We start from the raw sequence: 23,146 nt of genomic DNA, 5'->3' as shown, positions 1-23,146 counted from the left end.
ATAACAATATCTATACTAATAAAAGGGTAATATGCTAATTAGGCCGGATATCTTCTAGACCAGCGTTTTTCAACCGCTGTTCCGCGGCACACTAGTGTGCCGCGAGATGGTGCCTGGTGTGCCGTAGGTGCAGACAAGACAAGAATTTTATAATTTTTCACTTTTTTGTTTACTTAATATTTCATAATAAAGTAATTATAAAATACTTTCTTTGTGTTTATTTGATTCCTATTCAAGAGAATTACTTTATATATAGTCAATATAGGCACAGAGTTAAATTTTTTAACATTTTCTAATAGTGGTGTGCCTCGTGATTTTTTTCATGAAACAAGTGTGCCTTTGCCCAAAAAAGGTTGAAAAACACTGTTCTAGACATTCTTCCGGACAAAGTCATGGTGGTGGGGGCAGAGGCAAAGGCAGTTAGGGGATCAGGCCAGCAGGGGAGAACAGTTAGGGGGATCAGGCTGGCAGGCAAAGGCAGCTAATTAGGAGCAATCAAGCAGGCAGGGGTCCTGGATTGGAGAGGGTGCAGGCAGGATTGAGGGACTTCTCTCTCCTAACTGTGCATGAATTTCATGCACCGGGCCTCTAGTTATTATATAACAACAATAACCACATCCCTCATAGGTTACTAGATAATGCTCATTAAATACTCAGAACATTCTATAAGATAGGGTTATTTATCCCTTTTTGACCCAGTTCGTCTTACAGAAATACCAACTCTCCTCACTGCTCTGTGGACCTCCTTCTTTCCTTCCAAGAAATCCCCGGACATGCTGAGGAACAGCAATAGAAAAATAAGCATTTATATCCATCCTTCTTTTGACACTATGTCCCCCAATGGGCACCCTGCTAAGCTCTAAGACTGTGAAGTAAGAAACTGTATCAGCCCACAGGTGGAGTGGGGAGAAAGACAGCAAATACATGATCATAAATCCAATAAATAATCTATCAAAAGCATGACGATGATGGTGTGTGAGTCCAGAGGACTGAATGCCTGGGAGGGCCTCTAATGTCACCTCCGTGGCTCTCTGGGCATGCTCAGGGCCTGATGGAGCAGAGCAGGGGCAAAGGGTGTTCCAGAGGGTACAGGTAAGTTCAAGGTTGGAAAAAGAGCCAGGTGGGTCCAATGAACGTGAGAAAATGTGATGTGTCCTGATGGGGAAAAGCGAGAGAGGTTGGGACACAAGATAGTGTTGAGCCTTGGAAGTCAAGCTCAATGGCGCTGGGGAACCAGCCTGGCCTTTAGGGAGAGGAGCAGCAGAGATCAGAAGGTGTTAACTTATATAATAGAAACAAGACGCCATTGTGGTGACTAGCTTCCCCCTCCCCTCAGCCACACACCCAGAGCTAAAGTGTTTGCCTTGATGTTTCCAGTTGCATAAAGTAAGTGGGGAATCACATTATATTTTTTTTCGCTGTGGTTGTTGTTTTTGCAAAATGCTTAGGCAAAGGCAACATTTATACCAAGGTTCATGTTTCTCTGTTTTTTCCACACTGCGGTGTGGGACCTTGGCCCACGCAATTGTGTTCGTTAAGAAGAGCAGCCCTGGTCCTTGGCTTTGTTTCAGAGTTCCAGCTCTGCCTGGACCGACGGCGACTCTGACAGTTTAACTACCTCAACAGATGAGCCACAGCCCAGGAGGTGAGCAGTGACACCTCTCACAAAACCACACTGCGATGTGTGTGATGGAGAGAGAGGGGAGAGGAGCACTCTCATGAATATATGGCAGGTATCTACAAATCCTCACGCTAATTGATGGGCTCTCTATATATCATCCCAGATAAAGGGCCCCTGTGCAGTAAATGCTGATGGTTAGAACATCCTGATAGGGCTTTGTTAACAAGAAGATAACAGAAGAGAGAGATATGTTTGTTTAGCTGCCTATAGATAAACCCAATAGGTCTTTGTTAACTTTTCATGACGGATGGCAACCACTAACCATGATAAATAATCCTGCAAAAGGGAACTTTATTTAAAGTGCCAGAAATGGGGCCTAAATTTTTAGTTCTTTTGAATGAGGAGGAAATATTCTTGCACGTGAATACACATATATCATAGTATGTCAGTACCTGAGTTTCTCTAAATAATTTTAAACCATCAGCCAAACGCCTGGACCACGCTGACCCGTGATCCTTTTCCAGGACGTGCTATGTTTTAATCACACGAAAGCGGAGCAAGTCTGAGGAACTGGATTTCACAGACACGGCTTCGAAACAGTGGCAGAACCTTGAGAGATTGATGCAAGGGTCTTTGGAGTAACTACAATGAGATAAAAGTATGCTTTTCAGTACTTTGTAAGGAATATAGTGGCCAGAGATGCACATCCCTGCAACACACTGGAGGTTGCAAAGTCTTTTCCAAAACTCATGGCCGAATAAGGATTTCTTTTTAAAATCAATGATGAGAGAGAATCACTGATGGGCTGTGTCCCACACACCCCACACTGAGATCTAGCCCGAAACCCAGGCATGCACTCCTACTGGGAATCAAACAGTGACCTCCTAGTTCATAGGTCAACATTCAAACACACGGGCTGGGCTTTCTACAGTTTTAAAATAATGTCTTGCCTATTCGGTACATCATTTCTTGAACTAGATGAAGCCATAAGTAATGCTATGTGCCCTAAATTCACCCAAAATGAAAACCCCAAAGTATGTTAAGTCCAGGCAGGGACAAAGAGACCAGACTTTACTCTGTTATCTTTGATGCAATCTCTTAAAAGGCGGCAATTATTTTCTGTAGAAACATCATTTGAATTTTATCTTTGCTAGAACACCAGGGAGGAGGGGAGCAGTTGACCTGACCCTACAATCTCCCCTAACCTTCAGAGTAATCAATTTTGATGGAAGAGGTGATATTGAGTCTCCAAAGTGAACCAGATTTGCCACCAGCAAATGGCGGTTCCAGGTGCAATGATGTTTCAGTTCATAAAAAGAATATTAAAAGGAATAAATTCTTCATGCAGAAGAGTTGCTGTCTGCAAAGGCCATCGGTTAAACAGGTCCTAAAGTACAGGGAAAAGCTTTCTTTTCTTTTTTTCTCTTTCCCGTTTGCCCCTGGGGGACACAAATAAGAACGAGTCTTTGTAATGCAGGTCCCCTTTTTGGTCCTAAGAGAAAACTGTTGGATTCACTCTGCGGGGCAGCTCAGTCCTGAAAGCATCAGATTTGATTCCCTAGACTCCTTGGAACCACAAGTTCACATCCCAGAGGGGTTGGGCTCAACCCTTCCTCCTTCCTAGGCAATAAATAGCATGGAAACCAGGTTATCTATGTGGCCAACTTTCAGGAAAGACCTTGAAAACAGAGCTGGGGTGGACCTGGGCAGTCACGTGGTGCTTTCCATTATGGGGGTGAGCAGAGGGGGGGGGGGCGGCGCAGGGTGGCTGAACCCACTGGGGCCAGCCGGCAACTAAACGCCATTCTGATCCCAGGAGATACTTCAACTGGGTTTTTAATAGAAGTCCATTTAAAAGCCTGCGATAGACAGCCGAGGGAGCCGGCTCCACTTACCCTTGTGTAGAGCATTGGGTGGCTCCATCAGATTAGGTGGGAGAGGGGTAGGGAGTTTGGAATGTTTACTTTCATGTTCACTATTCGTCGGCATTTCTATAGCGCCTCCATATCTTAGCACCATATTTTGTATTCCTGATTAGTGGGTTGGCTTAGGTACAACACGATTAATGTTTCTCTCTCTCTCTCTTTCTTTCTTTCTTTTTTTTTTTTTTTTTTTTTGGCTCAGAGAGCTGGTGCCCTCACCTGAGTCTAAACAATCAAGTTACTGAAATTCTAGCACACTTTTTAAACCTTGTGCCGCTTCTTTACCTAAGATGTACTGTTTCCACTCGCCTTCACACACACTATGTGTCCAGTTTCTGACACTACTCCTCTTAATATAAAAAACAAACAAACAAACAAAAACAACAACAACAACAAGTTTTCTGGTGGGGAAAGAAAATCAGACAATGCCAGCAAGGACCAGCAAATGGCTGCGTGAAGCTTGCTGGTTTTAGTGGCAGGGCTGTCGTCCTGGGGGAGGGGGAGCCCTCCCGCACCTTTCCTTACTGTCCTTCCTAAACTTTTGCTTCTCTTCTGATCTTTGGGCACTAATGTAACATGATTAACAACTTACTGAAAAAATAGGAGCTTGCAAACTTACTAACCATACTCTTGTTTCCAAGGGCATTATACATATTAAAGATGATGGCCGTTTAATGTGATTTTTGTGTCTATAACAGCGTCATTGCGAAAATGATACCTGTAACCATAAAGTCTTGTGAATGTACATAGTAATTACATGGTGTGTTTTTGTTACAAATGTCCTTCAGACGAGTCTATACACACACATTTTGATACGCGTTCTTTTCAGACACAAAGTGGGCAACGTCTCTGACATCCACATCGCCCAGTTGCCTGGGGAAGGACGTGAATATAACCTCCTGCAGCAGAAACACCATCTTCTGAGTTGGGTCAGGGTTTCCGCTGCATTAAATTGCCGTATTGTCTGTGACTACGAACTGAAACTGGGCTAGCTTGGATTTGGGAGGCTGGTAATCTGAAGCCCACAAATAGGGCTTGGTATTTTGTAATCAGTAGTTGACCTTCTCTATTGTTTTTAGTGATTTGAAACAAAGTTCAGTGACAATGGTTTGTACGTAAAAACATTTAAGAAAATAACCCAAGAAATGAAGTAGCTATAGATAGGGCTTGTGTTATGGCTTCGATGCTAGCAACCTCATGGAAATAGTTCCAATGTCCATGGACTCAGTGCATGCATATCCTATATTCATGTTAATAGCATGGAAAATTTTCACTAAAACCTCATAGAAACTGTTGATATTTTGTACCCAGGGGCTGACTCCTGGACACATAAAATACATACTTAATGAAAGTTGTTAGTTTAAGTTGAAAACATCACATTCTGACCACTTGCCTTCTTCCCTTTTATTGACAATAAAGCATTGGAAGTGCCCCTCTATGTTTTATCCTTTTGTAATTAAAGATACATGCCTGAGCGGGAAATGCGCTCTCTCTCTCTCTCTCTCTCTCTCTCTCTCTCTCTCTCTCTCTCTCTGCAGCAGTCCCGCTCCCCACGCCCTCTGCCCTCCATGCTGCAGCCATCCCGCCTATGGAGCAAGTCCATCTGTGGTCTGTGGGCCTGTGGAAATGTTCTCTTGCAAGAGGTAACCAATATGGAAAGGCTGGCCCCTGTATCAGCTCTCTGTATCCTAATTTTGCTTCTTTATTTTACGTTAAGCCTATTCTTCATGCTATTTTGAACCAAACAGATACTTTAAAAATTTTGAGGAAAAGTCATTTCTGATTTGGTTCCATCCACACAACACACATATCCTTTCACCTATGGATTTGACATTAAAAAAAAAGACATTGGATAGATGTCACCTTTTATTTTATTTTTTAAAATGTTTTTATTGATTTTTGGAGAGAGGAACGGAGAGAGATAGAGAGATAGAAACATGGGTCGGCTGTCTCTTGCAAGCCCCTTACTAGGGATCAAGCCTGCAACCCGAGCGTGTGCCCTGACTGGTAATCAAACCAGTGACCTCTTGTTTCCTGGGTTGATGCTCAACCACTGAGCAACACCAGCTGGGCTAGATGTCACCTTTTATTATTTACATATTTATTTATTTTTTTGGTGAAATTTAATGTTTATTTCAGGAGACTGCAAGATATGAAATTTCACACAGAAATAAGAAACTCACTGAGAGGAGAAGCTTTGTACAGTATGTACAGTTTGGATCTGTTCAAGTATAGATTCATTGTAGAAAGTGCTATAATAACAAACCACATTTTAAAAGAGTTCTTAGTAGAGAAACAGTAAGAAATACTTACACCAAACATAGTACACAACAAAAACTTTGTGCCTCAGTTGTACAATCTAAAAGTTAAAGGTCCCAGACGTGCCATCCTGAACTTGGAATGTATAACCTTCAGAGGTAGTTTCTGGCACAGCATTTTGATCTTCCTGTTTAGTGAAGCCTTTTTTTTTTTTTTAAATATATTTTATTGATTTTGTACAGAGAGGAAGGGAGAGAGATAGAGAGTTAGAAACATCGATGAGAGAGAGTCATCGATCAGCTACCTCTTGCACACCCCCTACTGGGTACATGCCCTTGACCAGAATCGATCCCGGGACCCTTCAGTCCCCAAGCCGACGCTCTATCCATTGAGCCAAACCGGTTTCAGCCTGTTTAGTGAAGCCTTTTACACACACTCATTTTCATGGTTTTGTAGAGCTTCAACTTTGTTCAAACCTCCACATTCTTCAATCAGTAGACTTAGTTTCTCAGCAGCCTGAAAGATGTTTGAAATGGAATCTAGAATAACCAGAATAATCTTGGTATCTTTTGCAGTGAAGAAGTTCATCAGTGCTTCTATTATGCCACAATGAATGAGGTATACATTTTGTTCTACCTTTCCACCACTTTTATAGTTGGTCACAGCCTATACAGCTTCCTTTTGTGTCTTAGAGTTTGCCTTAGAAAGAACAATGAGGAAAGGGACTAATCCATGACCCACAAGTTGCTGTACCTGATCCGAACAGCCAGCTGTGATGTTTGACATTGTCCATGTAGCTTCCTTCTGAACGTTAGTTTTGGAGTTCATTAGCAGGCTAGGAAAGACAGCCAGTGCTCCCACATCTATTACAACCTGCGTCTGTTCATCTGTCCCAGTGACAATTTTTCTTAGCACAGGAGGCACAGTTGGCGATTCAGAAAGCTTCACAAGATGGTTCAGTTTTCCGAGACTTGGTTATTAAATGCACCAGTGCACTGGACCCACTGTTGGCTCATCTTGCAGTTCCTGGCATGTCATCTTTAGCATGTGGTCTGACCTGGACACTGTCAAACCTTTGTCGCAACAAGAATCCTGTAGCCCCATTAGATGCTGTTGAGCAGATTCTTCTTACTTTAGGTCATCTCCTGCCTCACGATGATTCAGAAGTATTGACAGGTAGCTGCTGGGCCATTTCCTACCTTAGTGATGGTCCAAATGAACAGATTGAAATGGTAGATGTCACTTTTTAAACAAAACTTATTTATTTTTTACTTTTCAAGTCTCAAACACGGAATATTAGTGCCAAAAGAGCACAGAGATCTCATGCAGCCTCTTTGTTTCAACACCAAAGGGCCGAGGCCCTTGGAAGAGTCAGGGTGTGTGGTTAGTTAGGCAGTGTGCTTCTCACACAACCTTCTAACACAGTCCTTACTGGCCACATGGAAGAATAGGATTGCAAGAAAGTAGCAAGGATAAGTGTATATTCTAGAACCACAATGTGCAATGTGGTAGCTACTAGCCACCTGTGGTTATTTAAATCTCAATTAGTTAAAATTAAATTAAATTTAAAATTCAGTTTCGTAGTTGCAGGAGCAGCATTTCAAGCACTCTATTGCTCATGTAGCCATGGCTTCTGTGTTGGATGGTGAAGAATTTATAGAGCGTTTCCATCATCACAGAAAATTCTATAGAACAGCTTGAGATGAAGGAACACAAATATTTGTGTATTGAACAGATTTTTAAAGGCAGAGAACTAACTGCACCTCCTCCACTAGGGGGTGCTCTAACAATTAGTGCATCCCTGCAGCTGGACTGAATTTAGAGAAATCTCTCCTCATTTTAAGTGAAAGGTAGGTTTCCTTACTTTATCCGATACATTTATTGCACTAGGGCCCGTGGCTGTTCAAGAATGGATGTGCAATTATGGACTTGCTGAACATAGGTGAAACTGAACTTTGATTTACTGTTCTGTTTAGTTCTCTGATATTGTCTAGTGTAATAATTAGAAAATGCCACTGCCAGCCAAATCGACTGCATTTTGAGTTGCTCCATATTAACATTAATTATAGAGCCCTGTTAATGGATGTACTTAGGTCTGGGAGAGTGGCTTATTTCTCTCTCTACTCTCCACCTGTGTTTGCCATATAGACATGTACACACCTGAGCTGGGTGCCCACGCTGGAGAAGGCACTGGGAGGAAGCCTCTCTCTCTTGATGATCTTCTGTGTCCAACATAAAAGTAATTAATAAGAAAATTGCGTCGTTAATGTATTGTCCAACATTTCAAGCCTTAACTGTATAATCAAGATTACTCTTTTGGGAGAGCATTATGCTAAGTGAAATAAGCCAGTCAGAGAAAGATAAATATCACATGATTTCACTCACTTGTGGAATATAATGAACAACATAAACTGATGAACAAAAAAACAGATCCAGCCCTAACTGGTTTGGCTCAGTGGATAGAGCACTGGCCTGCAGACTCAAGGGTCCCAGGTTCGATTTCGGTCAAGGGCATGAACCTTGGTTGCAGGCACATACCCCAGTGGGGAGTGTGCCAGAGGCAACTGATAGATGTTTCTCTCTCATCGATGTTTCTAGCTCTCTATCCCTCTTCCTTCCTCTCTGTAAAGAATCAATAAAATATATTAAAACAAACAAACAAAAACAGGAAAGAAAAAAACAGATCCAGAGACAGAATAGTGGATCAGACCATCAAACCTCAGAAGGAAGGCAGGGGAGGGTGGGGTTAAGGGAGAGAGACCAACCAAAAGACTTGTATGCATGCATGTAGCCTAACCAATGGACACGAATACCAGGGGGGTGAGGGCATGACTGGGGACGTGAGAGGGAGTATTGAGGGTATAAAGACACATATGTAATACCTTAATCAATAATGAAAAAAAAAGAAAAAATATTACTCTTTTAAAGGGGTGTTGAGACTCAAAATCTGAGACTCAGAAAATCCAGAATTCATGGAACACTGAACATTTTTTTAAAGAGCAAGTTTACATATATTAATAGATTAAGCATATATATATATATATATATATATATATATATATGACAATAGATACTATAGCTACCATTCTTTGAACCTGCTTTATATATAATTTCATTTAATTTTCCCAATGATTTAAGCAGATGTTCTCATTCTCCATTTACAGAGAAGACAATTGAGATTCAGAGAAATTAAATTATTTATTCAGATTCATTCAGAAGTTGAGCAACAGAGCCAGGATTCAAATTCAGGTTCTGACTAGATTCCTTAAAATTCAGTTGATGATCTAAATCCAATTTGAAAAGAAGATATGTAAAGCAGAAAGTATCTATTTAATGCATGAAGTTCATCAAAACCCCCGTAAGCATCTTAATGGGGTATAGGTCTTGCCAATTCAACTTGATTCCTTAAAGTTGGTAAACATATCGTAAGCCAAGAATATATTTTACTAAACTTCAAACGATATTTGACTTGAAGCATACTTCTTAGAAAGGCGCTGGGAGGTGCCCTGTCTCTGTGACTCAGGCAGGTAAACGGATACACTGAAGGTGGTAGGCCCATGTAAAGTTTTCAAATTAAAATTTTTACAGCTCTGGGCTTCATTCTCCCCAAAGCAAAACAAAGTAAAAAACAACCAAATGACCTCTGGGGGTTTGGGTGAAAATCGTCATATGGTAGGATGTCACTGAGCTTCTATCGATAGAAGGCTCTGGTTGCAGCTGTTTCCCTAATTCTTCTTCTTCTTCTTCTTCTTCTTCTTCTTCTTCTTCTTCTTCTTCTTCTTCTTCTTCTTCTTCTTCTTCTTCTTCTTCTCCTTTTAATTAAAGTATCACATATTTGTCCTCAACCCCCATTCCAATCCCCCCTCCCCCCTCCCACACACACACTCATGCCCCCACACCCCTATTGTCCTCGACCACTGGTTAGGCTCATATGTATGCACCTAAGTCCTTTGGTTGATCTCTCCCTTTTATCCCCACCCTCCCTTTGAGGTCCAACAGTCTGACCCAGAAAGAAACTCTCTACAGACTGATTCATATGCCTTTCAGCATAACGATTATTGCTTGTCTCATTTTTTATTCTTATAAGTATATTTCCAGTATATTTCTTATAAGTATTTTTATTCTTATAAGTATAGGACATGATCTCACTCATCTAGGGGAAATGGTGAACAACATAGACTGATGAACAAGAACAGACCCAGAGATAAGGACCATGGGTCAGACTGTTCGACCTAATTCTTCAGTTTAAAAAAAAAAAAAAAAAAAAAAAAAAAGGCTTTCCTCATGTAGGTGTTTGTTAATGTGTTTTCCCTCTTACCTTAGTTCATTGGTGAAAATTTACCTTATTGTTCCTTTAAGTAAACTCTCCTTTGACTTTTGGCTTGTCAGGATTTAGAAAATAAAAATCCCCCCTCCCCCTCCCAGCATCCAAAATCTTATTAACTAGGTAGGATCTGGGGTTAGTTTTTGTGGCCGCTGCTGGCCCGCAGGGAACTTGTGTGGCTGTGAGGGGCCAGGCCTCCTGGAGTGGCCGGGGCACCTCTGGGCCTTGGTGAGGTCTAGAGAGCAGGACAGAGCCGCAGCCTGGGGCCCAGGGCCAGCTGTGCCAGGGGATGATCTGCCCTGGCCTTGAGGAGGTGGCTCCATGGCGGCTGCTCACACCTTCAGTTTGGGCGCCTCCTGAATACGCAGCGTCTTCGGTTCTAGTCCCACAGCCACCGCAGAGGGTGAGGATTGGCCCTCCAGCGGGGAAGCTTCATCTCCCGGATCATGCGGGAAAGGGACCCAGACGGCCAGTTGGTGCATCTCGGGAACAGCCTCTTCAGCATCCGTGGTTGAAGGTGGAGTTGGTTCTTCTGGCCAAAACCTGTGCAGCTTGACCAACGGCCTTAGGCAGGGGTCCTGCTCTGGGGCTCCTTGCCCGAACCTTTCCCTCTTTGTTGTGGCAGGTGTGGGATGCGGCTCCCATGAGGGCGCCCAGTGCTCTACCTGGTCCTGGAAGGATTTACACATTTTGACTTAGGTATGTATTTAGGATACATTTACGTCAGTAGATTGATTTTATCTCTCTGAAGAGGACCAATCTTTTACTTCTTCCTGGGAGAATTATAAGTTGGTCAACTTCCTTCCCCCTCACCCCCCCCAAATCACGATTTTTAATTAATTAATTAATTAATTAATTAATTAATTATATTTTTATTGATTTTTTTACAGAGAGGAAGGGAGAGAGAGAGCTAGAAACATCGATGAGAGAGAAACATTGACCAGCTGCCTCTTGCACACCGCCCACTGGGGATGTGCCCGCAACCAATGTACATGCCCCTGACCGGAAACGAACCTGGGACCTTTCAGTCCGCAGACCGATGCTCTACCACTGAGCCAAACCGGTTTCGGCCCAAATCACGATTTTTTAAAATTGTTGGAGATAGCAAGCACAAAAATAGCTAACTTACATATGCAGTTTTAACAAATAGTTACAGTGGTATCTGTATAGCCATCTCCAAGGTGGAGAAATGACAGTACCTGTACCCCAGAAGCAGCCCCCGCTTGCTCAGGCTTAGCTTCCCCTGCACCTGCACCTGCAGAGGAAGCTGCCATCTTGACTTTTAAAAAATATCTATATTTTATTGATTTTTTACAGAGAGGAAGGGAGAGGGTCAGAGAGTTAGAAACATCGATCAGCTGCCTCTTGCACACCCCCAACTGGGCATGTGCCCACAACCAAATTACATATCCTTGACCGGAATCAAACCTGGGACTCTTCAGTCTGCAGGCTGATGCTCTATCCACTGAGACAAACTGGTTAGGGCCCATCTTGACTTTTTTAAAAATACGTTTTTACTGATTTTAGAGAGAGGAAAGTAGAGGGAGAGATAGAAACATTGATAAGAAAAACATGGATCTGCTGCCTCCTGCTTACCCCCTACGGGGGATCAAGCTGCAACTCAGGCATGTACTCTGACAGGGAATGGAAGGTGTGTGTGGTGTGTGTGTGTGTGTGTGTGTGTGTGTGTGCGCGCGCGCGCGCTCATATCTGATAGGTACATGGGAGGATGCTCAAACAACTGAGCCACATTGGCCAGGGCTTATTGCCTATTAGACTCTTACCTTGCTTTCTGAACCTTGTATTCCTCTGTAAGCATACAATGTATTTTCCTCTTTTTGTAGTTTACATACAAGGAGGATTCATGCTATAAATATTCTATGTCTCTATTGGTTTACAACACTTTCTGGTAGGATGTTTCTTAGTTTCATTGACCTAAAATTTAACATTGGTCAAAAGTGACTGTCTTTTTCTATAACGTCTCATTTGGATCCATTTTTTGAGGTGTGTACCATGTTTCTGTTACAGGGCTCTACAACACAGAAGAAATGTCTCATTTTATCTTTTTTATTCCTTTATTTTTTTAAATTCTTCATTGTTGAAAGTCTTACATATCTCCTTTCCCCACCACTGATCTCATTTTATCTTTGTATCCCCACAGTGGGTGATGTAGTTTGTCTAGACTCAGTGGTCAGCAAACTCATTAGTCAACAGAGCCAAATATCAACAGTACAGCCACATTTTTTAAACTTAAACTTCTTCTAATGCCACCTTTTCAAAATAGACTCACCCAGGCTGTGGTATTTTGTGGAAGAGCCACACTCAAGGGGCCAAAGAGCTGCATGTGGCTCGCAGCCGCAGTTTGCTGACCATGGGCCTAGAGCACATGTGTCAAACACAAGGCCCGCGGGCCAATTCCGTCCCTCCAGGCCTTGCAATGTGGCCCGCACCGCGCTGTCATCACTGCACTCGGCTGCGTTTCCATCACAATGACAGTTTATGACTGTTCAGTAAACCATTCGGCCCGCGATTTAGGCTGGATTTTAGATTTTGGTCCTTTCTCTGATTGAGTTCGACACCCCTAGCCTAGAGTAATAACTAATGATTTCTTTGAGAAGTTTATGGATATGGCTCAGTGCATGATATTCTGGGCCTACTATACACTGAATGGCCAAATTATTATGATCTTTGAATGCATAATAATCTGCCCACTCTGTATGTGTGTGTGTGTGTGTATACACACACACACACACACACACACACACACACACACACACATATACATACACACATATATACATACACATATACATATATATATAAATTAGAGGCCCGCTGCATAAATTTGTGCATTGGTGGAGTCTGGAAAGCCTGGCCAGGGAGAGGGGACGTGAGCGGTTGGCCGGCTTGCTGGCTGGTCAAACTCCTGGTTGAGGGGACAATTTGCATATTAGCCTTTTATTATATAGGATATACACTGAGTGGCTAGATTATTATGTGTACAGAGATCATAATCTGGCCACTCGGTGTATGTTTCTGTGAATACTTTAAATGGCCATGTCCAAATTAATAGAATGAAATGGAGAATTGGTTAGAAATCCACTTACAGCAAATTAACATTCTAAAACCTAGCAAACTTTAACCAAGCCCTGGTCAGGGTGGCTCAGTGGATTGGAGCACTGACCCAGTCACCAAAAGGTTGTGGGTTCAATTCCAGGTTAGGGCACATACCCAGGTTGCAGGTTTGATCCCAGGATGGAGCATATACAGAAGGCAACTGATCAATGTTTCTCTCCTATAGATGTTCTCTCTCTCTCTCTCTCTCTCTCTCTCTCTCTCTCTCTCTCCCTCCCTCCCTCCCTCCCTCCTTCCCTCCCTCCCTCCTTTCCTCTCTTTAAGCATGTCCTTGTCCTTGGGTGAAGAATAAAAAATAAAAATAATACAAGGAAAGATACTCTATTGGAAAGTAGGAAAAGGACAGGTTTGAAAGATGCTTAAGCATCAATGAAATGCATTTTAATACACAGTATACTGCACAAACAACAGTAAAACCATGAAGAAAGAGAAATACTATAAGCCAGACTAGAAAATTGCATGTGTCTAGTACATCTTGCCATTTCCATGAAATGTGCCCAGCAAAAGTCAGATGAACAAACCACAGTATTTAAAACATTTTACAGCCCAACCAGCATGGCTTAGTTATTGAGTGTTGACCTTTGAACCAGAAGGTCAGAGTTAAATTCCCAGTCAGGGCACATGCCAGGGTTTCAGGCTCAACCCCCAGTAAGGGGGCATGCAGGTAGCAGCTGATCACTGATTCTCTCTCATCATTGATGTTTCTATCTCTCCCTTCCTCTCTGAAATCAATATATATATATATATATGTATGTATATATATATACACACACACACACACACACACACACACACACACACACACATATATATATATATATATATATATATATATATATATATATATATATATATATAATATACACACACACACATACATATATAAAGTTTTGCCCCAACCGGTTTGGCTCAGTGGATAGAGCATCAGTCTGCAGACTCAGGGGTCCTAGGTTCAATTCCAGTCAAGGGCATGTACCTTGGTTGCAGGCACATGCCCAGTGGGGAGTGTGCAGGAGGCTGCTGATGGATGTTTCTAACTCTCTGACCCTCTCCCTTCCTCTCTATAAAAAAATCAATAAAATGTATTTTTAAAAAGTTTTAAAAACTAAAAACTCAGTTGTCCAGGATAAAAAAAGTAACTAGCAGTTGTTTTAATAACTTTTATGTAAACTGAATGTTATGTTTAAAGTAGGGGCCCAATGCATTAATTCATGCACCTTGAAAAGAACTGTGGGCTGAGAGGCTGCAGTGGGCACAGGGGCAGGTCTCAGCCCACCCTCCCCTCGCCCCTCCTGCTGTGGCCCCCAGTTCCGTCTGCCGACAGCCCCTCTCCCATCACTGTTGCTCCCATGTGCAGACAGCATTGGCCCTGCTCATACCAACTGACAGCATGGAGCAATTGGGGCCGGCACCATCAGTGGTTGTGAGTGGTGGCTGCTGCCCCAATCCCCCCTTAGGAGCTGGGGGAGGTGGAGTAGCCCTCAGGAGCCATTGGGGCCAGCAGCCACTGCTTGCACCCACTGATGGTGCAGAACAATTGGGGCCAGCACTGGATGCCAGCAGTGGGTGCGAATGGGGCCGGCAAAGGCAGCAGGTGTGAGTGTCTGGCAGGATAGTGGCGTGGGGAGCAAGAATTTTCAGTAAGCACCAGAGGCTCACCAGGATGACAGCAACTAGTGCCCCACCTTGGTCTGGCAACCCTGCTCACCTGCTCCACCATCCTGTGGCTGATGCCCACTATGTTCCGCGCTCTGCAGCCTGCTGCCAATGCTCGCCATGTTCTGCATGTGCCCCCTAGTGGTCAGCGCATGTCATAGTGACCGACTGATTGGCCATTCGGTCTATTTGCATATTAGGGTTTCATATATATAGATGATATTAAGAATAAATTATTCAGTTCATCTAAATATCAAATTTCCAGTGTCATCTAATGGCGTGCATGTATAGATTAATAATCACTTTATACTTTCTAGGTTACAACTAATGTAACCTTCTCAAAGAAATTGTCTTCTAACAGAATGACTGCTACTATTGTGGAAAGAGACATTATTCAGAACATTGTCTATTTCATTCCTAAGTCTGGACAACTCATCTACTTTAGACTTCAACTTCTAAAGACTGTTGTGATCTACAGTTTGGCCATAGAACTATTTGTATTGAAAAGTTAGCCAGCATGCCTTCAGTGAACTTCATTCATTAGTATTAGTCCTGGCAAGGTTTCCATATCTCTGGGTTCATTTTATACTTTAATTTGGTTAGTAGGTCTTTGTTTAATCGTCCTAATGAAAGAAGAACAAAGACGTTTTAGGTGATCCAAGCGAGTAATACACTGTATTTTATCTCCGAAAAAAGCCGGACAAAGCAAGAATTCCGATACCTCTGATTTTCTTCAGGACATTTGGAACCACAAATCGGCTAGAGGATAAAGATCCTCACTGTATTTAACTGCAGACACCTTCAGAAGAGAAACATGGTGTCAGTCTTAAAAATTATATTTTGCCAGCTACACAGGGGTTGGGAGGCAGATTATCTCACCAGAAGAGTTTTTTTCCTGGGACGGAGGGTGTCTGTTTCTTAAGTGCCACCTCCTACAATAAAATCACCAGCCAGGCCAGTTTTTCCCCTATGTCTCTTTATGAAGGATTGATGCTAAGGTCAGGCGATGGTGCTGGTGTACATGAAAAAAGTCTGCAGGTTTACTGCCACCTGGACGAAAGGGAAACACTTCCATTCCTTTGCATCAAATTTTCTCAGTCACAGTAGTTCCTCAAGTTGCTGCTGCTCTGTGATTTCCTTCTCCCTCAAAAGCCAAAACCCATTTTCTTCTTAGTGCTTGGGTCCCCTAAAACTTTTCTCCTCATGAAATCATCTTTCACAATATACCGTTCTCCCCTCATCCAATACAGGCCTTTTCATTCCTGTCTTGACTTCACTAAGGAAAGTGAGTCCTGTCTATTCTCTGTCATGCCTGTGGCATTGGTAAGTTACTCTTTTTCTCCTACTACTTTGTGAAGAATGACTATGCCCAAGTTTCTCACTGCTTTGTAACACAGGTATTTTATTTTTGAATCCACATTTCTTTTTGCAGCTTCTTGAACTTCCTTCAGTTGGTGCACGGACAGCCATCCAGTGGAGACTGAGCCCACCGGTCCGTTTTACACAGGCCACTGAGCAGTCAGAAGACGGTAACAACTCTGGGTCTCCAGTGACCTGGGCTGGATTCAACTCACTGACCTGGAGGTGAAAGGCTCTGTATTCCATTACTAATCCCTTGAGCTATCCAGCCCCCTGAAAATGATTCTTTGGTTTTATTATTGCAAAGGCCATTTATAAAATCATGAACTGGATTTAGGAAAGCAACCATGAAATAGCAAGGGACAAACTGATTGAAATTCCTTCAATGTAGTAAGGGCTGAAGCCTCTCGGTAGGATTGGGAGAAAAGTTAAATATAGGCACCTCCATTCTTATTTCAAACCGGCTCACTTAAACGTGGCAACTTTAGACCCACTGACCATGCCTCAAGGAACTAAATCCTAAATAAAGAAAATGGAAAAGCAAACTATGAAATAGCCAACAATCTTTATTTTGCACTTCCCCACCCCTCTTCACTTTCCAAAAAGCACTAACGGGCATATTTGTGCATGTGAAAATATTGTATAAAGTATTTAGAATGATCTCAAATTAATAAAACAAAAACATGTATCTCAACATAGATGCTTTGTTTTGTTGTTCTGGTAGGGGTAAAAAAGTTGGCTTCTAGAACAAGGACGGCAATGAAATACTGTACTCTTAAAAGGGCTACTCCATTTGCACTGACTTGCAATTTAACATTCATGGCAGATAACTTCATTTCTCTAACCACATAATAGGTCTTAAAATATGACTAATTCATACACTAATATCAATTTACTTGGCATTAAAAAAATCACAATTTCTATTAATATATTTGTATTAGGCTCCATACCCATATTCTAGCATTTAAGATATCCATTACACTGGCCCAAATTGGGATTATTTCAAAATCAAGTAAAAGTCCATATTTATTCCAAAGTTGCTAAAATATGTTAATAAAATTTGATGTTTTACATTAAAAATAAAATATTTGGTTTATATCTCAGATATCTATAACATATAATAAATAGTGGGCAGTATAGTAATATAATAAAGTTTTGTGATACCCTGAAATTTGATGAGTTTTCTTTAAAAATTCTTAATATTCTTCATTACAGCCTTAAACCACAATATTAATGAACAGATTTGCAGAAATAAAACAATATAAACACAAAATGCTACAGAATATTTTTTTTTCTTTTTTTTTCTTTTTTTACTTTTGAGGAATCTACATGTCCTTTTATAAAAATCAAAGAAATTTACAGAAACAAACCAGATAATAAACCAATTTCAAATAATGAACTACAGGCCTAAATTGCCATGCTTTCCTTCTAACTGCCAGGGCCCTTTCCCACAGTGTTGTGGGCACTGTGCAGGTTCAGCTCATGGTAGGTAACTTCCAACTATGGCTCTGTTTTCTAGCCTTCTTTGCTTATGTACAGCAGTAATTACAGACATGGCTGAAATCACAGTGGATTACAGAGAAAGCCAGAATTAAACACGATAAAAATTTAAAAAATAACTGCTTCATAAATATTTATTATTTACATGAGGGCAGATCTTCTAGTCTGAAGAGTTTTTATACAAGTTGATGAAATGTATAAGCAGTGAGAAGAACACCTGCAGTCTAAAGAAGGGTTAGAATGCAACAAAGACAGAAAATGTGAGTTAACAAAAATAATTTGCATGAGAGCAAACAGGACATGATAGAAACCCTTTTCTTAAAAAATATAAGGTATTTCACAAAAGCCTGAACATTTTACATGTTAATACTAAAAATGGGGAGAGGGGACGCTTCATAAACTTTTTATCACAAAAATATTTACCAATACTCCAACTGGAGTTTTCATTTATGTTATTATGATTATCTTACTATAGGGGGAAAGAAGTTGAAACTGTATACAGCCTAATGATATCATCCTTAAATTACAGCCAAGGTGGTTTACACATCATCTTCTCATCTAATACCTTCATGAAAAGGCCTTGGAGAGAATAAAGAAAATCAGAAGGGAAGATTATGGTCTTTTATTAATACTTGTCACTGGTAATAGAAAAATGAAGGCCCGGCAGTCCTTGTGCCACACCTGTTACTTGAGTTTCCTTCTGCCACACCATCATGTGGCCATAGGCCAGTCTGTTCCAGTGGGAAGCATCCAGAGCAGACGCTGCAGTTCTCTGGTCCTCGGTCTCCCAAGATTCCTCATCTACAGGAACTTAGCAGTAGATGGGACAGCAGAATTCATGGATCCCCATCTGAAGTGGTAGGAAAGAAGCCCGAGGCCACGCCACTGGTCCGCGCTGCAGAGATGTCAGTGTGCACGATGCTTCCTCTTTTTGTGCTTCTTATCCTTCTTCTTGTTGGCACACTTGGAACAGAACCACTGCATTTCTTCGGGTGGTGCAGCCATTATTCCAACACAGGGCCTACATGTTAAGAAAAAGAGTTTTGGATAAAAAAGTTATACATATACATGTACATGTACACACACACACACAGTCTCTCTCTCTCTCTCTCTCTTTTTTATGTTCTTAAATACTTTTAAATAATTAAATTTTAAGCCTATGGTATATTCACCGGAAATCCAAGCCATAGAACTCTAATTTATGTAGCACTATTGTTGGACAAAAGGATGATTATATTACATAATGTCCCTTTTATAGGCACCACTGGAGAAATTAATTAGCCCATTTTTCCTTTCAGCTACAACTATGGATGAGAGAGAAACATCCATCAGCTGCCTCCTGCACACCCCCCTCCTGGGGACGCGCCCACAACCAAGGTACATGCCCTTGACCAGAATCGAACCTGGGACCTTTCAGTCTGCAGGTCGACGCTCTATGAGCCAAATTGGTTTTGGCCTGAGCAATGGCTTTGTTTTTATCTTATACCTATCATATATTATGTGACTGAATGGATTTCTATCTTTTTATATTTGATATTTTAAAGAAAAAATGAGATTATTTGCATACATTTTGGTAGCATTTCTTTGGTAGTGGGGAATAGTGGTAGAGAAGTAAAAAAACAGATAAGCTGTCCCTTTATTTCTGCAGTTTATGACACGTTTACAAAGGGGTTATCTCAATGGTACTATGAAGCTTAGCAGACAATTACTAGAAGGAAAGGAAAGGGGGATCCCTATGTCTCCTTTCTTTTCCAGTAGAATGGTATTTAAGTTAAGCAAAATATTCAGAATTTAGGCTGAATAACAATAGTCCAAAGACTTGATTTTTAAAACTAATTACATTTTATTGACTCAGTGATTTTTGCCCTGTACATGATTCTGAGGATAGCACCTGAAGGGGAGACAATCCAAGATGGACCAAAGTCACTAATCCGCTCTGCAGTGTCACCCCCCATGGAGTGACTGGCACTCATTGATGCTTGGAGCACTCACCAGTGGTACCAGTCATCACAGCCATCACAGCCGATCATGGGACTCCCATCGTCAGGCTTGTTACATCCAGGACAGATCCAGATCTGATTACCCCACTCATCTCGGATCTGAGGTTTTAAATGGGGTTGAGGAGGTGTGTGTAATCAGAGATGGAATAGGGGAAAAGAACCAAAAAGAGGGCAGGATAAGAGTGATTACTTTATACCGTGAACCTAATACACTGACATATTAAACTAAAAAAAAAAAAAAAGTGGTTAACAAGTTATTAAAGTCATAATCATAACCATCATCATTCTGGAATCATTTCTAACGAATATTTTAAACTCTTTTGTTTAAATCATTAAAAAAAGCATTTTATAATAACTTCTGTGAACAATATAGCCTATAGTCGACTTCATCTAAAAAAATACTGTAAACACAGAAGTTCATAATAATTAGAGTCTTTATGGCAATAACAACTGATACTTTTGAACTATAGAGCTCAACGATATGTATTTCCTCAGTCGCACTCACAGGCATGGAATTCATATGTACAGCCAATAGTGCATGTATCACCTTATTACTTATTAGCTAAATCCTTCTCCTGAACTAGTTGATAAGATCAAGGATATAAAAGAGTTGTTACTAAGTAACTTTCCATTCCCTTTATGACATTTTCAGCAAAGTACAATCACTAAAGGGCAAATGAAACAAGGAACTCATGAAGCCAAAGAACTACACATTTAAATATTATTTTTCTACAAAGATGATGTGCTTTGGAGTTTACTTAACTTACCAGTTCTAAATAAGACACATCCCTAATTGTTTCACTTCCTCAAATTTAACATTAACCAAACCAATTTGGAAGAAACAATTCTATGATGGTCATTCAAAAAATAGCAACAGCTAAATACTCGCTTTCACAATAACACAGCATATAATTTCATTCAGTTTATTTTGTAAAGTATGGTTCCTTCCTTCACTTTTAAATATAACACTGACTAGATATGCAAAAAACGGGGGGGGGGGTTTCTTTGTGTGTAATGGGTGTATTGGGGACACAGCTGTTTCAGCCCACTGATGTGCTATTTAAGGCCTGCCATGTTTTAAAGTCTCTACAAAGAGTCGTGTTCTTAGGAAAGCTTCCTAAAGAAAGCTGTGGGCAGCTACATCTCTGACTCAGCCCTTTCTAATTCCAAGGGGAGAGAGCCACCAGTTACCACATGCCAGCTGTCCAGGGTTAAGACCAGTCCAGAGCCTATGCCCTGCAGCTGCCATGCATGGCCAGTCTTGCTGCTAGTTGACCTTTCTTGAAATTAGAAGGCCATAACTCTGTTGCTACAAGAGGAATTTGCCATATTATCCCTCACAACTAACACTGAACACTTGACAGCTCACTAAGTTCTTCCAAACATTTGCTTCATCTAACCATCTTAAAACAACCCTTGGATAGGTTAAGAATGGGGAATCTGCAGCTACGGAAAGGTAACGGCCAGTTCCAAAAGTCACACTATTGCACAACAACAAAATCAGCTGTTTTGCTCTATGGCCTTATCTTTCCTCCAAATCACACTTCTTGTTCTCAGTCTAAAAAAATGTCTCTTAGGAGACAGAAGGCTTCTCACCCACACTGTCTATGTAAATCTGATCCATCTTCAAGGAGTTAGTCTCAAAAGTCCACTGGAGAACCAGAAATTTTAGGGCTAGAACAAACTATAGTGATAATCTCTTCTAACATAAACCCCTTAATTACAGATGAAATGGAGGTCAAACATAAAATCTTTTCTGATCAACCTGCCTTGCGCTTCAATTAAACACCTACAGCAACTGGTCCTTGAACGAACCAATTTTTTACAAGTATACTTTTATTGATTTCAGAGAGGAAGGGAGATAGAAACATTAATGACAAGAATCATTGATTGGCTGCCTTCTGCACACTCCCCACTGAAGTTTAAGCCTGCAACCCGGGTATGTGCCCTGACTGGGAATTGAAACTTGACTTCCTGAGCCATGCTGGCTCGGCAAATGGACCAATTTGATGATCACAGATTTTTGTATCACATTTCCCTTTTTGTCTTAAATAGCCAGTTTAATCCTTTTCTGTTAATTTTTCAGGTCTTTATATCCTCTCTCAATACTTCTGAGATTTTTATCCTCTGAATCATTATAGTGCCTCCAATATGGAATGACTTATTGAAATTTCCTTCCAAAATGCCTTAAAAATATATAATAGTATTTGCATGATTTATAACAACTATCATGAATCCCACACACCACTTTTCAATCATATCTTCTTGAAAAGATTCGAGCCATCACTAGGCTTATAGTCACAGTCTATATATAGAGTATTTGGTGGTCAAGGCCATGTCATTGCTGAACTCACTGAACAAGGTGAGTTTTACTATCTGAAGACAAACTTGTGTACTCAGAGAGCTGTTTGGTCTGGGAGTTCATTTTCATTTATTATCCAAGTCTGGTATATTCTGGACCTTAGCCAAAGACATACTATAATTAGTGCTGTTACTTAGTAACAGCAGCTGGCCCATAAGATCTGTATATATTACATAAATTATACTCTTAAGTGAATAATTTAATTGCTTGATCAAAAGTTCAGTGTGAGATTTAAATATCACTATTATTCTCTATATTTATACACTGATATTGTTGTATATATGTATATAATCATATTCTAAAACAATAAAAAGAAGAACAATGATTTGACATTATTTATGAAGACTAAATATGCGAACACTGAAATACAATACTTTTCTGCCAAAAGCTTGAAAATGCAATGAAAATATCTTTCTAGTCATAAAGAATTGCCTCTGAAATTCAATAATGATACATATGACATTGCTTTTTAATTGAAAACATTTTCATAATAAAAGAGTAAGCTTTTAAGTAACTTTAAAGAAAACACTGCAAAATACATGCTGCGTACCACGTAAGTGCTGACGGTCTCCGTTACCACACTCCGCACTGGGGCTTTTGAACTTCCGGCTCCAGAGATGGCAGGGGACGGGGTCGGCATCAAAGCGGGGGACGAGGTGGACTGTGCAAGGAGTGGCAAAGGCACTGGGGCAGGAGTGACATGCACTGGCACAGTGGCTGGGACTGACACTGGTGGTGGGGTCTTGGGCCTATTAAGAGACGGAGCTGGCTTAGCCTCGGGGGCTGGGACCACTTTGCTGATGACACTGTCAACAAAAGAGAAAAGGATAAGTCAAAACAGGACAGTTAAATCAAACTAAATATTTTAAAACATTATTACAAAGTAATTTTCTTCTTCTAGTAGCAAAATACTTTTCTGAAGAGTCCAGAGACAGCTACAGACCTGAGCTGAAGGCCTTTCACCCACTCACTTCTCAACTTACTCAAGTGGGGGTTTCCTTGGGGAAT

At 41.0% G+C, this 23,146-nt stretch overlaps 1 protein-coding gene across 1 annotated transcript in view; it reads right to left on the bottom strand.

Annotated features, from left to right (window-relative positions):
* Positions 1–16,822: 16,822 nt before the first annotated feature.
* The window catches only part of TAF3 (TATA-box binding protein associated factor 3), a 162,320-nt gene continuing 155,996 nt past the window's right edge, over positions 16,823–23,146 (bottom strand). Inside the window, exons 5-7 of the mRNA XM_036461354.2 lie at positions 22,689–22,944; positions 19,769–19,875; positions 16,823–18,797 (exon numbers count right to left, since the gene is read on the bottom strand). Of these exons, the coding sequence (XP_036317247.1) occupies positions 18,683–18,797; positions 19,769–19,875; positions 22,689–22,944 (478 nt within the window). The 3' untranslated portion in view covers positions 16,823–18,682. The remainder of the gene's footprint in view (positions 18,798–19,768; positions 19,876–22,688; positions 22,945–23,146) is intronic.

The sequence above is a fragment of the Pipistrellus kuhlii genome, unplaced genomic scaffold (assembly GCF_014108245.1).
Source record: "Pipistrellus kuhlii isolate mPipKuh1 unplaced genomic scaffold, mPipKuh1.p scaffold_m20_p_1, whole genome shotgun sequence".
NCBI classification, from domain to species: domain Eukaryota; kingdom Metazoa; phylum Chordata; class Mammalia; order Chiroptera; family Vespertilionidae; genus Pipistrellus; species Pipistrellus kuhlii.
This window is presented reverse-complemented; position numbering and strand designations above follow the sequence as displayed.